The sequence below is a fragment of the Danaus plexippus genome, assembly GCF_018135715.1.
Source record: "Danaus plexippus chromosome 3 unlocalized genomic scaffold, MEX_DaPlex mxdp_34, whole genome shotgun sequence".
Classification (NCBI taxonomy): Eukaryota; Metazoa; Arthropoda; class Insecta; order Lepidoptera; family Nymphalidae; genus Danaus; species Danaus plexippus.
In genome coordinates, this window is record NW_026869846.1 from 2,099,387 (window position 1) to 2,115,741 (window position 16,355).

A 16,355-nucleotide genomic window follows, 5' to 3' on the forward strand; every position below is an offset into this window, starting at 1 on the left:
AAATTCACCCGTATTACTATCGTCATTACGTCTAATAATAAATGTATGAGTGTTTTTCGATAATCTTGAAAAACTGCATCAATTATGAATTTGATATAATTGTGAAATTTATTAAAATTTAACTTCTTTAACAGCAATGATGAAAGTTAAGCCAATTTTTGATTTAATTGTTTCATGATGATCGGATACGTGTAGATTGTAAGACAGAAACTACTCAAGGAAACAGCAATGAATGTGAAGTAAACAATACAATAATTAAATATAACATTAAACATGAAAAAAATTACAGTGATCGTGCACAAGTACATGTGATTATACCGTTGCATAATTTAAATGGGCTTTGAATTATGTGAATGTTCAAAACAGGCAATTGGTTTAACAGGAGGTAGCATTTATAATGGCAATTAATATGTATTATTCAAACTGAACAAATATTAATTGTTTTAACTGAAACATTATAACATTTAATTTGATACTAGTATATAAATTATGCATCGGTTGTCAGTGAAACTATAATAGCTAAGCTAAGATTGTTCTAAAACTCACTAGGAACGCCCGATACTAATTTAAGGGGCCTCAGCACCCTAATGGCACGCAAGGTCCGGAAGTCGACTTCGGTGGGCGCGATTGGCAGCTGCGTGATGATACTGCCGAACACATATCACTCGATACTATAGCTTGAACTAGCAGCTAACTTAGTAGTAAAATTACTACTTAGGAATATGCTCGTGAACACACAACTACGTTTAATTAATTTCAAAACCATATTCCCGTCAAGACAATAGTGACTAGCTTATAATCTACATTCTATTATATCTAGTTACGTTTTCATAATTTTAAACTAATCACATGTTAAACTTTACATATTTTAAACTATGAAATATTAATTCACACCTAAGTAATCGTGTTTATCTAGATTCTTACATAAGAATTTTATTTGAAAAACAATACACAATTTACCAAATCTTATCTATTATGCAACACGTAATAATTGAAATCCAAAGTACACTCAGTATAGACAATAAATCACAAAATATTAAAACCACTCATCTATAACGATTCTCATAATGGCAAGAAATCGATGCTACTTTCTCTCACTAAGAATGTAAAAGTTCTATGTTCAAAAACTAGCGCTGTGTCATCTACATTATAAAAGTTCCATCGACCACATCTAGCCAGAATGTTCTATACAATATAAAGTTTATTGTAACTTTTCGCCAATTACTGTGAATTACTTGGTATCCGCGAGACGAGCTTGAGCGGTCGTAGCACTCTGAACGAGCGCAGCATCCGCAGGTCAACGTCCACGTTGTATTCGGCGAAAATCGTCATCGACCTAGTTTTTGTCATCGAATATTTCAGTAAGAAACCCTTTCTCTTACCTAACTTACTGTATAATACCTAATATTGTGTCACTTCACATTAGGTATGTCGATTGAAGATTTTACTTGTCTTTTTGTTGTCATGCAGTCCAATTTTTATCATTTTCTTGACTATTGCAAATTCTACGTGTTTTTCGTATCTGTTAAAGGTGATAAAATTCTATAAATTAAAAATATTACTTACCCGGTCAATACAACGAAAAAATCCATTATGTTCCAAACGTTTCTAAGATAAGAACCCCTGTGTAAAACAAAACCTAAGGCTAAGATTTTTAACGAGGCTTCTACACAAAATATTCCTAAAAAGTACGCCTCGGTCTTTTCCTGCAACAAGAAAACAGAATTTAAAAAGTGTAATCAACGTCATTATCAATAAATAAGTTTTTATTTGAAAGGAAAAAAGGTGAAAATCATTATTTAAGCTAGTAAAAACGATAAGATCTCAGAAAAGATGAGCATTCAATTAATTAAACCAACAGTAGTCACACGGTCTCACATAAGGTTTGATATTTACAAATCAAAGATTAAGTTTTTTCATGAGGAGAAACATCAAATTAATTTAAAAACAACAACTATAACTATTCTTAAATTAAAGAGTATATCTATGTATCTATCTTTTAATGTTTCAAGAATCAATACAAACGTCCTTGTATATTTATCTCTACTTCTTTAACACTACAGTTCATGATAATTTCATATATTTGAAATATTCTTATTCTTTTTTTTATATTCTTAGTGTTAAATACCTCAAAACAATCGTTTTGGCCTTTTTGTTTGTGGGATATATATACGGTTCATTCTCACCAGATTCTGTGCTAAGATGGTCTTATCGCCGTTAGGCAGATGCTCCTCCAGCGCCAGCACCACGCAGTTGGCGATGATGGTAAGCAGCACCGCGTACTCGAAGGGCGGCCACTCGATGATAAACTTTGTATACCTGAAAATAGAGTTCAATTATTACTAAGGATTAAATTAGAACTTACAATTACTAACCAAAACATGTAATACAGAACTTTCAAACCTTTTCAATGTTTTATTCTCTGTTGTTTAAGATTTAAAATTCATCGGTCATATGTGATTGATGTATATTATGAATTGTCTATGGTTTACATCACATCGATTTTAAAAGCCGTTTCATTATAATTACGAAATTATAACCCATGGTGATTAAATATGATTGTTTAGTTGTTGCTCGTATTAGGCATAACCAGTTCTATCTAAGTTACGTAATATTTTTAATCCATTGCGATTACTGTTTTTAACTGTCAATTACCGTTTCTTGTGCTACAGCCAAAATTAAAGAGCAGAAATATTTATCATTGCTTACGGAGCATATTCACAAAAGCTTTTACTAAATAGCTAGAATGTAATAAAGTAAAGCTTTCATTCCTCATGAAACTCGAACCATGGTTCATCAACCAACATTATACTCCTGACCTTTATACTCCTGCATGTACAAACATGATTTAAATATGCATTAAATTTAAATCTTACGTGACACACATTCTTTGAAAATTCACATTGAATATGTTTATTAAAGTAATGGAATGGTTCGTTTCATAATATATAAGAGACTTTTTTATTGAATAGTTTTTTATGAACGGTATGAGCTAAATATATGTGTATTAGATCTGTTTAGATTTCGGTATTCCCATAACGATACCCGATCTCTGCTCTGCTTACAATATGCATGAGAAGAACATGTTCGTTAACTATGTATAAGACACTAGTTAGGCTCGCAAATGAGGTAGCGAGAGTTAAACATAAGTCTTGAAGGAAGGAAGAATTCATGTCAAGAACATAATATTGATTACTTCCAAATTTTATATACTAAATGACAAAAATAGAATAATCCTTATATAACATTGTGCAATGAGTCCATAAGGATGAAACAAGTGGTATTTTACCTCCGTATAGGATTTTCGTCGGAGAATATAAAGAGCGAACTGGGCCCCGGAGTAGCGGGCTGGTGCGCGCCGCCCATGGTATCAGCTGGCGCCGCGCGAGCCTGCGCGCCCGCCGCCTCCTGCGCTGCCGCCAACCTGGAAGACACATCGGTAACATTAATAAAAGATTATAATTATGAATATATATAATTAAAATAAATACGTCATGTATCGTATACATCTCACTTAGTGATATGTATTTTCACATAACGAAAATTGATATTGTCAAAATTCAGCCACCGCTGGTGCCTTCGTGATTTTGAAAACGTGGTATAAATACCCGTTTGGGATCAAATGAAGATTATTTTTGACTCTACAATCGTGAGCTTCGTCAAGACCTCCGTTCTGAATATATTTGACGTCGCTAATGATAATCTAAGTATGAAAAAGTTTCTCAAAGCCATGCCGGTGAGTTTCGATCGCGTTTATAAATTTAATTTAACCGTCGCGTGCCGTTATATAATAACTGGTTAGTACGGAGCTTGGACGCTTAACAATATTATCATTGGCAATTAAACAGACATGCCAACAGTTTTTCAACTGTGCACATTAACTTGGATACAGTTGAAAGTTTTATTCATTTATCGAATGAATTGTAACATTTAAAATAATTATAACACAAGTCATTTATATTAACAGAATGCGTTTCACGCAATGTTTATGAAGTTTTAGCTTTTGCTTTATGTAATCTTTTACATTAATTGAAGAAGCAATTAATGTATAATATAATTACATAAATTTGTTATCAAATTGACAGGCCTTGTTTCAAATTTAACTAAATGAACACAATGTGAAGTCTAAGAAAGTGCTCTATGGACTTTTTATATGAAGTCAATGTGAACACAGCAAATACTGTCAAGCTATCCACTGCGGGAACACTCAAGGGATACAAGTGAAGGCATACATAAAATTGTAATTAATCTAATGTGGTAGCCCCCTTTAGGGCTAGTTTGACCTACAAAGTTTTTCCTAGCGCATAAAAACCTGTCGATGGCCACTCGAAGGTCGCATTTAATGCAGTTCTGAAGACGAACAACCAAATAATACAAAAAGGAAGAACTGTTACAAAATAACAATACGTAAAATGGACGATAATTTCTCGCAAAATACATAAATTGAGTAATTAATTTGATTACACGATGATATAATTAAATTAAAAACTAACATTTACTTCATATAAGCTGACAATGTATAAATTAAATAACTAAAACAGGAGTTCCATAAAACAGGTAGAAATTAAATTATTTGTTTGAAAAATAATCCACATTCATTAGAAATGAATTTGTTTCAAAAATAACGATAGTGCGCTAAATATTTGAATAAAATGAAAAATTTATTGACTCGACTCAAGAAACGGTAGCCTGATTTGTAAAGCACCTGGAAAATAAGGTTCGTTTCATGCACGTATCAACGAATCTTAGACTCTTTAATTTGTATTTACATTTTAATTTAAATAATTATATAAGATAGCAGGACCCCACGATGCAACGTCTGTAATCATAAGTTTTGAGATATATGAGGAATATTCGTTATTACACATACACACATACATACATACATACCCTACGTTTCATGCACAACAATTGACAACTGATGTGCAATTCACTGGCGAGTCAGCTATTAGCTTATAGAATTGACTCATCGATTTGGGTCAATAGAGCAGCTAATACCAAGAACGACATGTCATGTATACTACGAATAACTTAATTACACAATAACCTTACGTTAAAAACATTTATATTGTATTTTAACAACAAATCATATATATATTTTGATTTCGTCAAATGTTCAAAAGAAAGAATCACGAAATATTATATTGTATTTGGCAACGAAAGAGCAAATTCTGTATTTAGATTGTTTATAAAATATTAAGATATTTCTATAGTTTACAGTCATACCATTAATTTTAAAGAATCTTGTATTTATATTAAATATTTACCTTCATAAAAAAAAAACTTTAATAGACTAGAAAATTCAAACGACATAAAGTCAGTTGATATTATGATATCAATACGATACACAATACACAAGTAAAGAGAATTTGGTTCTTCAAATAAGTATACATTGTTTTCATTCACACATAACAAAGAAATATTTTTTTTTGTATAAAAAAAAAATAGGTTTTTATTTATCTAACAACCGATAAACGTATATATTTTTTAATACTATGATATAAGCTCGAAAAATGGAATCAGCGAATATTTCCAATACCTCGCAATGGGTTTTACCGAGGTTGAGAAAGGAGGTCGAGTGATCGACACTGAATGGGAATCGCATCTTAGCCTTCAAACATCTCATTAACTAAAACACTTCTTTATTGTTGACTTGCCATAATAATAGCCTCTTGTGGACCATTTAATTTTTTATATGTCTAACTATTGTCCTAACCGAAACCTTAAAAATGATTCCCCTTTAGACATAGTGCATGATTAAGTAGTGAATATATATTTTATATCGAGAATTTTTCGTCAAATCCATATCTGATACGTAATTTTCTCCAAAGAATCATAGGAACAATTGATTTATTTTCATACACTTAACGAATGTGTTACGCTTCCGTATAGCTCATTTCTTTGATTCGCTAACATCCACACGATGTTATAAACAAAACAAAATGTAGAACGAATAGATTTTATATGTTGCTATCCGTTTACACAAAAAAACAATCGCATAAACAAGAACTATAAGCATGATTTATATTCGAGACAAAAACAGAAATCCACTTCCACTTCCACTTACTTCATCACATCAATTTTTCGACAACATATCACAATGCTAGAGACGTGTTAAACTTTAATACTATCAACAATAACAATATCATTTATAACTTGACATGACATTGGAAGTAACATTTGTTAAATTTGTGTCACTTTAATTTTAAATACCTTCAAATTTTATATTTCAATGAACAAGTAATTACATGTAGGTAGTTAAATAAACTAAGTGTCAGTGTCATTTCAAGTAATTCTAATTTATTATATGAATTAAAAAACAGATATTTGCATATTGGCTTGATAATTAATTATCATTCAGGAACCCGATTGAACAGAAGGTGATAAAATACTTTAATAATAAACATGGAAACTCAAGGTAATCCAAGTCAACTCAAAAAACATGCTAACAAGAAGTCACTGATTTACTCAAATAAAACAATGAGGACGCGAGTGTTACCTTCTTTTTCATTAATATCATTTATTAGCTGTGAAATTTTTTAATCAACAAACTTCAGCAGCGATACCCTTCTTTGATGTTTCACATGATTTTAGAATACAAGTTCTATCTGCAAACATTTATTGTTGCATTTTCAAAGGACTACGAACTGTTTTTTCGTTAAGTCCACTTAGATTTTTTTTTCTTACAAGCGTACGTTTATATAGTTATTCAAGTACATAGATGAAGCTAAAATTTTGTCGGTCTTTAAAGTATAAGAAATAGTAAAAATATAACTCCCTAGATAAAATAGTTTTAATAAGTCTGAATGTACCTAGCAGTGATAAGTATGAAATGTACACGAAGCTTAGAATTTTATTCTCTCATTGTGAATGCTGTATGTCATTCGTCAGGGAATTTAAATTTTAGATGTAGGAATAATGTCTTAATTTCCAGATTCTTAAACTTCTTTTAGAAGTATCTTTCTTTGTTATGATAATTGCGAATTGATTAACAAATATCATTTTAATGTTTCTCCAGCCAAATATATACCATATTCGTAAACCAATTGACACATACATACGTATATATCAACAAAACAAGAAGCATTATCCGAACAAAAATATAACTAAAAGATTTGGTCGAAAGAAATGTATATAGTATATTCATTTATTTTTAATGTAATTTTTCATATACAAAACATACATAACAGAATAAACGTATTATAAGTACCATCAAAACATTTATTTCAAATGTAATTTTTGAAAATAATATACAAAAAGTAAATTAATTTTGTTATAAATTGCCATAACATTCTTTCAACCGGGATTCTATTCTTATAAATGTATTTGGTTTAGAATAAGGATTTTATGGGAAATGGTAATATTAGTTTCATGAGGTTTTTTCTATAATACATGTTGTCGATTATATAATATACTAGTTTTTGCTCGCGACTTCGTCCGCGTTAATTTCAGAATAAATGTATGTATAACTGACCGGCCGAACTCCATTCCAGCCTAGAGGCCATAAATAACCAGAAATTGGAATTTATTAGGTTTTTTTTTTCTTTTTCGATTGAACAGAATTAAATATCCTATGTCCGTCTCCTGGTTCTAAGCTATCTCCCCACCAATTTTCAACCATACCTCAACAGCCGTTCTTGGGTTATAAATAGTGTAGGTAATTAAACAACTTTCTTTTATATTTATATTATTAATACAGATAATAATCAATCGAATTTATTTATAACAACCCAAGTTACAGAATTTTAAATTTGTGAAGCATTACCAGACTTGATATTCAGACATATAAAAACTTTTTCAGCTAAACTTTTTGGAAACAGAATAGTGAATTGAAAGAAATGTATATCCGGCTTCTATGAAACATTAAACTATCGCTTTGTAATGTATGGGCTGTAATGGTTCCTACAAAATACGTCTGTCTGGCTGGATGGAATGTTTATCACTGGCGCATAGTAACTAGCTTTAAAGTAATTTCTAATGAACAGTACCGAAACACCACTTCTTTGTGATAACAAAACTACCATTGTTCATTTTAAATTATCATAAAAAAAATCTCAACGGTTTCACAAGTTCCGGGGCTTAGTATTGATTGGTGACAATTAATGTTGATTAATTATTATGAGTATATTTATTATTACTGTTTTTAACTTTTTTTGCACAAGTACCTACTTTAAAAGTGGGTAATACATTACTTATAAATAAATTGACATCGGTAGTATACATACACATAGCATACATAGTAGTATACATCGTACAGGACAGCAAAAAGCAGAAAGCTTTCTATACGAGATGTTAAAGTGTAGCTTTTATTAATGTTAAAAAAAAGAAACTTTTAAATAAAAAAAAATTGTATGGAAAATTTGAAACGGCAATGTTGAATTCCACAAAAAGCGCAATATGACCTGTTTGACATTGATAAATTATAACACACCATAGTACAGCATAGGGTTTACCCAGCCGTCATTAACATAATAGCTGAATTGACCTCGAAGCCTACATGGGAGAAAAAACATTTCTGGGTTAGATCCAAGGAGGCTGAGACGCAACGGCGCCGGGCTCTCGCGACTGTCAGGCGCCACCCGAATCCCGCCGCAGCCCCAACCTACCGCTATGTTGGAATCTATCCATGACGAATCAATTACACCCAAGGACCTTTACATTGTTCGCGTTGGCCATGCAATATTCATATTTAATATTTATGTAAAATTTTCTTTTCTTATTTTACAAAATAAAGTATACACAGTGCCAAGTGAACATATATTCTTTGTATGTACTACGTATTTTATAAAAAAAATAAAGCTGTTTTTGGAGCTTTAATAGAGGTTAAAGCAATTGTCTGTAACAACTAACATTGCCATCACACTAAAACGACCTATCGCGTTAAAGAGGTCGAATGAAAAGTGAGTTCGTAAATAATAACGAACAAATGGAATATTTCAGTTATTATTAAAACCTAATATTTTTCATGTACTTTAACTTAGAGTAGGTCTTTAGTAAAGTCATACAGTTCGCTAATGTTGAGGATTAAAAATGAATAACGATTTTATATATCGATTAATAGTTACCGGCTAAAAACACCGAGCTCATTAGTTTCGTACAGTGACGCATACACTGTTCGTCATGACTGTAGTTACAAGACGTTATAAACCAGCTCACAAAACTGTCTGTTAGAGAACTATTGTTGGTGAGTCAACAGAGTAATGTAGTTTGCTCGAATGTTATACTCCATAGAGTGCACTTTTAGTTCAGTTCGTTACTAGTTGATAGTTCAAATACCTTATAACAATCGAATTAACTATGATTCAGATATGACGCTAGTTGGGATATATACATCTAAATTAATTATATTAAAATAGCACTTTTATGGACAGCGTTTGTAAAGAGTTCCTGAATCTCATGCACCTTTTGTTAAGGCTTAAAAAAAAAAAACAAAATGTACGGAAACCACAATGAGCGCGACCTTTGTTAATCTATCTCAAACAGGCCGGCCTTCGCAAAGTTGTTAATTAACATCAAACGTTAGGTATTCCGACTTGCATTTTGATATAGCTCTGCCGAAAACCAAGGTCGTGCCCGATGTTTTGAACGGTTGAATACATGTATGTATATAATGCACGCTCTAAAAATTTATAAAAGTTTGAAAAATATTACCTTGGTTTTTCGTAAACAATCATTTGAATTTTAATAATACATACAATCTGTATTAAATGCCTGTAATTTCTACTTCATTTAAATGCTAGCTGAAACGGATTAAAAAAAATTCTCGCTTATTATTTGTGCCAATTGATCTAAAGATTTCACTTTACTTAATATATATACAAATGAAAGAGACCTTTTTGTAAATGTTACGTTTATTACATTTTTCCTATCTATTGCATGTCGCCTTAGAGGGGACTGTTAAGTAGGGGCACAAGAAAGGATATTTGGCAGAACACCCAAGGCCAATATGTCGACGCCAATGCCTCTTATTATATTTTAATTATTAATGCGGTACTCTAAAACACATTTAAAACAAAAGTGTACAGTTTCTCTTGTTTACTATTGATTTATCAAATGAAATGTAGTTCCTATTTTCGAATTACTTCAAAGTTATTGATGTCATTTTAACATTCCAACTCGAGAATAACTTTCATTTGAATACTACTACCCGTAAAATAAAATTCCTTGCATCGGGTTTTATACAGTCAAACGAAACTTTTAAATTTTTCATGCCACAAGAAATTGTTTTCGATTGAATGATAAATATCAAGCCGCCTTACACTATCAACAAGAATAAACTATTGGAAAACTCGAGATATCAAGTAAAAAATTGTATGTGAATCTTATGTAAGTATGATCGGAGGTACTGGATAGTCGCCAGAATTATGCGATCTGTTCCCGGCGCCGTTCAGGCTCGAGACGGGAGTTACGACCGTATAAACGTTGAAAGGCGTCTGTCAACAATTACATACGATGTTTACAAAGCTACTTTAATGGACTCGTTCATAGATTAATTAATTTGTTTTAATCGTTGTCATTAATATTTATATACGCCCAATAGATAAGTCGTGTCCTTATCATTCTTAAGTAAATGTATTTTTATGTTCGTGCAATAATTATAAAATAAAGTTGGCTTAGTCATTATGATTTTGTTTTCCTAGAAAGTTAGTTAATGCAAAACTATGATACCTGTAAGCGATTAAATGCGTCAGCACAAAGTAAGTAACGCAAAGCTTGATTAACATAACGATTCATATTAAATCAATGCTTTTGTTGTGTGACAAAATTATTGCGTTTGACTCTAACCTCTTTTAGGATAACATGGAATGGAATTAGTCTATTGTGCAATTATTAAAGAATAGACAACTATGGTTACTTGCTTTAAATGTTCGATGCAACGAAAAAGTTTTGGACCAAAGAAACAATTTTCGTATTTCGGGATTGGAACATATCGGGGGCTCCAGGGCTTTAAGCTTTCGAATAGCCTAGAAGACAAACATACAGACATTGATAAAAACACATAAATCGTAACCATTTTTTTTTAGTCGTCAAAATACTATGTGGATGTAAAATTACAGTTTTTAAAAAAGATTGAAGCCTTAAATTTTATTAACAAAGTCGATGTTTGAAAAATAATTGAAATATTTATGTTCATGTTGTTTTGTTGAGTAGCGTTCGTGAAAACAATTACTAGAAAAGGAACGAAGATAAGTAGGTAATATTACAACATAACTGTATTAAACATTTTTAAACAACTGTACCGTAAATAATGGTCTTATTATATCAACAATGAAAACAGCCACATAAAACCAGTGTCGTGTGAGCTATGCGTGAATGAGCGATTATAATGGGTAAATGAGTTTGTGTGTACAGATATTAATAGAAAGGGTTGGTTCAGCTTTCTAACTTACTTTCGGTATTTAGACGATGATTTTGTAAAGCTGAGGTGAAAAATATATTTTCATTATAAATGCATGATTTGAATTACTCCGTGCTATATTCTTGATTCAGGGAACGACAGTTTAATTGGCGAAACTGTTAGCACATGACTACCTGTGTTTGAATGTCAATAATTTATTTGATATTTAATTTTATGTTCAATTATATTTTGAAGCCGATTAGTGTACCCCTAAATAATTATTATATACACTTTATGTATTTATCCATCTTAAAACTTCGTTCTTAAACAAGTAATTCCTCATATTTTTTTTTCTTTTCAACATATGATGTAAACAATGCATGAGATATTATGCTATATTTATGTTAGTATATTTTAATCATGCAAATACTACTGAACAGATTTGTATGAGGGTTTGTATCGATACGTAGCTGTTATGCAAAAATAATGTATGGACCTTTTTGTGTAGACAATCCCGCGGGAGCAGAATAAAAGTAAATATAAATTCCTTTTAGTATTAAAAACCTAAGTGTTTCATATTTAGAAAAAAAGGTAAAGGATAATTAAAGAAAGAAGGTAATATTGGTGTTGAAATTTAAGCTTTTATGAACCAACACATAATAAACATGCACCAGTAAGGTTAGAAAATATTCGTAGACTTAGTTATTTGTGAATTACCGAATAAAAATGTATAAAATATCATTTACCTTTGTTTTTTTTTTTTGTTGCAAATGTAAATGCAAATAAAATAAATAAATATCACAATTAAATTTCACGCAAACTTAAAAAAAAAAATTGATATATAGGCACTGGTTAAATGCAAATAAATATCTAATCTCCCCTCACCTAGAGACCAACCACATGTCCAACAGACTTACTAGAAATGAACCGCAACAATTAGGTGGGTTTGTCCTAAATTACTTAGTGTGTGTATGTTTGTAATGAACAGACTGTTGACATACAAGTCTGTTATGAAAAGGAGATAGTTTTATCTATTAGTGATAAGATAATGTATTTATTATTAAGCTCGGCTTATGGCCATTAGGTTTGTAACCAGTAATAGAGAAATTCATTGAGTAATGTTACTTTCTACACTATTGTTAAAAGTTTTAATTATGATTTAAGAAGCCGAGATATGTAGTTCTTAAGATTTTTTTTAACATTGAACGGTTCAGAAATACTTTTCGTCCTAACCATCAAACAGGACAATAAATGCAGACAAGATTTTTATTAATTTTGACTAAAAGCTTAGACACTTTTCCTTTTTAATTATTATAGTTCTAAGTTACAAAATTAATAATGGTGATACTTGGATAAATAATGTTTTAGTCAAATAATAAGTGTTATGAAGTGATAATATACTGCTGCTTTCGAGTGATTTTTCTTTCATATGAATAGATTGTAAATATAAATAATGTAAATAATAATAACTACTAGTGACATTTAAAAGATTGTGTTTTCTTTATAATTAATACTAATGATGCTATAAATATTATAAGTGAATTATGTAACCAGTGTTGTCGGGATATGTGGAATTTCAATGAAAATTACTTAACATTTTTACAAATAAATGAACTTATGTTTGTTTGTTATGTTTTTACTACATTATCAACTAGATTTTTAGGTTTCCTTACAACAAAACTCAATCATTGGAAGATATATATAAAGTACATACATAAATAAAAGTCGCCAGTTACATACGATAAATCTTGTCCTATTTAAAAGTATGTACGTCAAAAAAATAAAAAAAAATCATTAAGCTAGAAGGGAATTTTTATTCCTTTAATCTGCTATATTATTTGGTATAACTACATAAGATACAAGAAGATAGCAGGGAAACCAAAATTATCAACGACCTCAGCGTATTCTAGTTGATATAAATCTCTTATTTTAAAAATATTATAAACAAAGAGAAGAATAATTTGATTTTAATAATCAAATCCTAACGTAAAATATGATCAACGTTTTACTTGAATATATATTTTATATCATTATAAATAAAACACAGCATTTTATCAAATCTCAGCGATGTCTTCCAACAAACAGTGAACTTAAGACAACATTAAATTAAGAGGGATATTTGTTTGTTCTTCGTAATATAAAATTTTATCGCTAGTTAATGATAAATAGATAAAATACTGAAGCAACCTCTACGATATGCCAAAACAAAAACAAAATTAACTTGAATCACATATGCAAAGTACAGAATAGAAGTTGTAAAATGCAATCACAGACGCACGTCAGTATTGCTGAATGGGTTTGGGGGTCTACTACGACACTTATAGTTGTGTGTCACGCCAATAGTTTGAATGCGAATTGCAGGCTATACTTTTAGTTGTCCATCAACATTGCAGTAATTTAGAAGACTCATGTTTTTTCCCAAAGACTTTTAAATGCAATTAGAAAATCGTAGATTCATAAAGATAGATTGCTCCGAGATATACTGAGATAAAAATCACATTTAGTTTATTTATTATAATGTATATTAGCGTATAATATGTTGTGTTATATAATTAACTATTATATAGTAAACCTTATAATATCGGTTCAATTTAATTCGATTTAATTAAATTTTCTCCGATTGTTTACCATTTTTAATTCCAAAAAAAAATACACATTTTTGTATGGAAATTTCGATAAACTATTTACTTAACCAAAAATTCTATTAATACACTTTGTTAATCCTGATTTATTAATATATTTTAAATGTTAGTTTTGTGTGTTAACTACAAGTTGTAACAAAATAAATTCAACATGGCGTACCAACTAGCTTTATTCGATTGCAGTGTGTTTGTGAAATGATTTTTCGCTTAAACGCACAAGTGACAGCCAAATATATCTCTTATTATAAAGAGCTTACGTACTAGAGGTTGTATCTGAAATCAAAAACAGCGCATTGGGGTATCGGGTATTAGATCGGATATGGAGCAATTTCCCGACAAAAATGACCCGCCGTAGAGACGCCATGATACTTTTGGTATGGGTTGCATCATTTGCCTCCGATATTCGTACTTAAATATGGATAATATATTTGGTGACAATAAATAAACAATGAAAATACTTAAAAGTCTATCAAATTCAAAAGCATTAAATATAGATTTGAATTACCTCTTATTGTAAATAAAACTAATATTCGTAACGTATGTAGTTTAAAATAATAAAATAACGCATAGTAATAAAAAAATATTATTTTTGTTATATTTATTAATCAACCCAACGAATTATCTAGAGAGAATATTTAATAACATGGTAAATTTTTAAATTATTGCTTCTCAAAAGAATAGTGAAAATTTTCAATACTATTTTAAATTATTTACCACAAGGCTACATTAATTATTTTCACATTACAATTTAAAATATAATTTTATCTCATAAATGATCAAGAACCTGATGCGACTTAATAGAACCTGATGCATATTAAAAACGAGCGCTTTATGAGCCCATGATCTTATCTTAGTATCTTCGAGTGAGACAAAATTTTAGTTTACTATGTTTTCCCCGACTCTGTCTGTCACATTGACAATATTACAAAATTGAGAAAACATACTATACACTCTTTATCCATAGGAATTGCTATTATCCATGGACAATACAGGGAAAATATCTCCTTAATTCACAGCAAAACATGTTTTTAATATGTCTAAATTATATTTTGTTATGTAAATTATATAAGTAATTAGCCTACACCCTAAATATCTCACTGATTAGCATATATTTCTAAGAGGTTTCGTAGAGGCAATAATATTTTTAAAAATTTAAATAAGTGCACTTTTGTCACTATTGTCGTTATCGATAAAATGAAGAAAGATTAATGTCACGAAATATGAAATTATTATTATTTAGCTTGTGCAATAAAACCTTAAATGCTGCTACTTGTCGAAGTATATAAGTATATCTTTATATAAAGGAACAACCTGAATTAATCTAGGACCTATTGAATACATTAAGTATTATGGCTTAGATATATAAATGTGTATATAGGTATTTAAATTTACATATTCTGCCTTCAACCGGCCCAAACACGGTGCTTGATTGGCGTGAATTACGTAACACTACTATGACGTCTAAAGGAAAAAGCGAACTTGGTCAATGTTGAATGCTAACATATAAAATGCCATTATACACGATTTGATGTTTATTTTCTGTTGACATTACATTATGTTCTATGTACGATAGTCATTATGAATGTATATATTTTTACGTATGCCTCTTGCAGGCTTAATCTAGACTTAACTTGGTTTTAAATGATTTTGGAATAACGTAACGGGTAGTCCACGGGACATCGTTGGTTTTTTCACTTAAGCATAATTTTATTTATGAGCAAATTTTTGGAATCGAAACCTCTCGATATAGTATGCTTGCAACAAAGACAAATATGCCATCTTTGCATTTGATGCTTCTTTGTAGAAAGTACATACTCCCGACGTTTCGGTAATTTTCAGCAACCGTCATCACGGGCAGACGAGATGCCATCTTGCTTCTTTGTAAAATAATAATGAATCTATGATAGATTTATTCTATGTTGATGATGTTCTTGATAAAGATGTTTTTGTTTATAACTTGTCTCGTCTTAAGCGACGTTAAAAATAAGTATTGTTATTAAGAAAATTATATTTTGTATGGACAAAAGTGTATGTTTAAATATAAACCGATGATATATATATATATATATATATATAATTGTGATTTATAATAGTTGAATAGTTAGTAAGAAAATCCTGTATCATATATCTCTTACAATAAACCAGCTATAAAATATAGCATAACTTTTGAAACATAACAAAAAGGTTTTGTATTAGGTCACATATTACCTGCACTTATAGATTATTTACTATTTAAAATATCTTTTGTGTTAGTTAAACTTCTTTAAATATAAAACAAAAATCAGAGTTGCTATATCAATTCAATAATAAATTGAGTTATCTAACGATATTACGACTAAAAACAATGAAACGTTCAACCATTGCTATTAATAAAA

At 30.2% G+C, this 16,355-nt stretch overlaps 1 protein-coding gene across 7 annotated transcripts in view; it reads right to left on the minus strand.

Annotated features, from left to right (window-relative positions):
- The window catches only part of LOC116779576 (voltage-dependent calcium channel type A subunit alpha-1), a 68,049-nt gene that overhangs the window by 24,401 nt on the left and 27,293 nt on the right, over positions 1 to 16,355 (minus strand). For all 7 annotated transcript variants that reach the window (XM_061527010.1, XM_061527016.1, XM_061527011.1 and 4 more), the window contains exons 2-5: positions 3,290 to 3,424; positions 2,187 to 2,319; positions 1,567 to 1,706; positions 547 to 647 (exon numbers count right to left, since the gene is read on the minus strand). In XM_061527010.1, the coding sequence (XP_061382994.1) occupies positions 547 to 647; positions 1,567 to 1,706; positions 2,187 to 2,319; positions 3,290 to 3,424 (509 nt within the window). The remainder of the gene's footprint in view (positions 1 to 546; positions 648 to 1,566; positions 1,707 to 2,186; positions 2,320 to 3,289; positions 3,425 to 16,355) is intronic.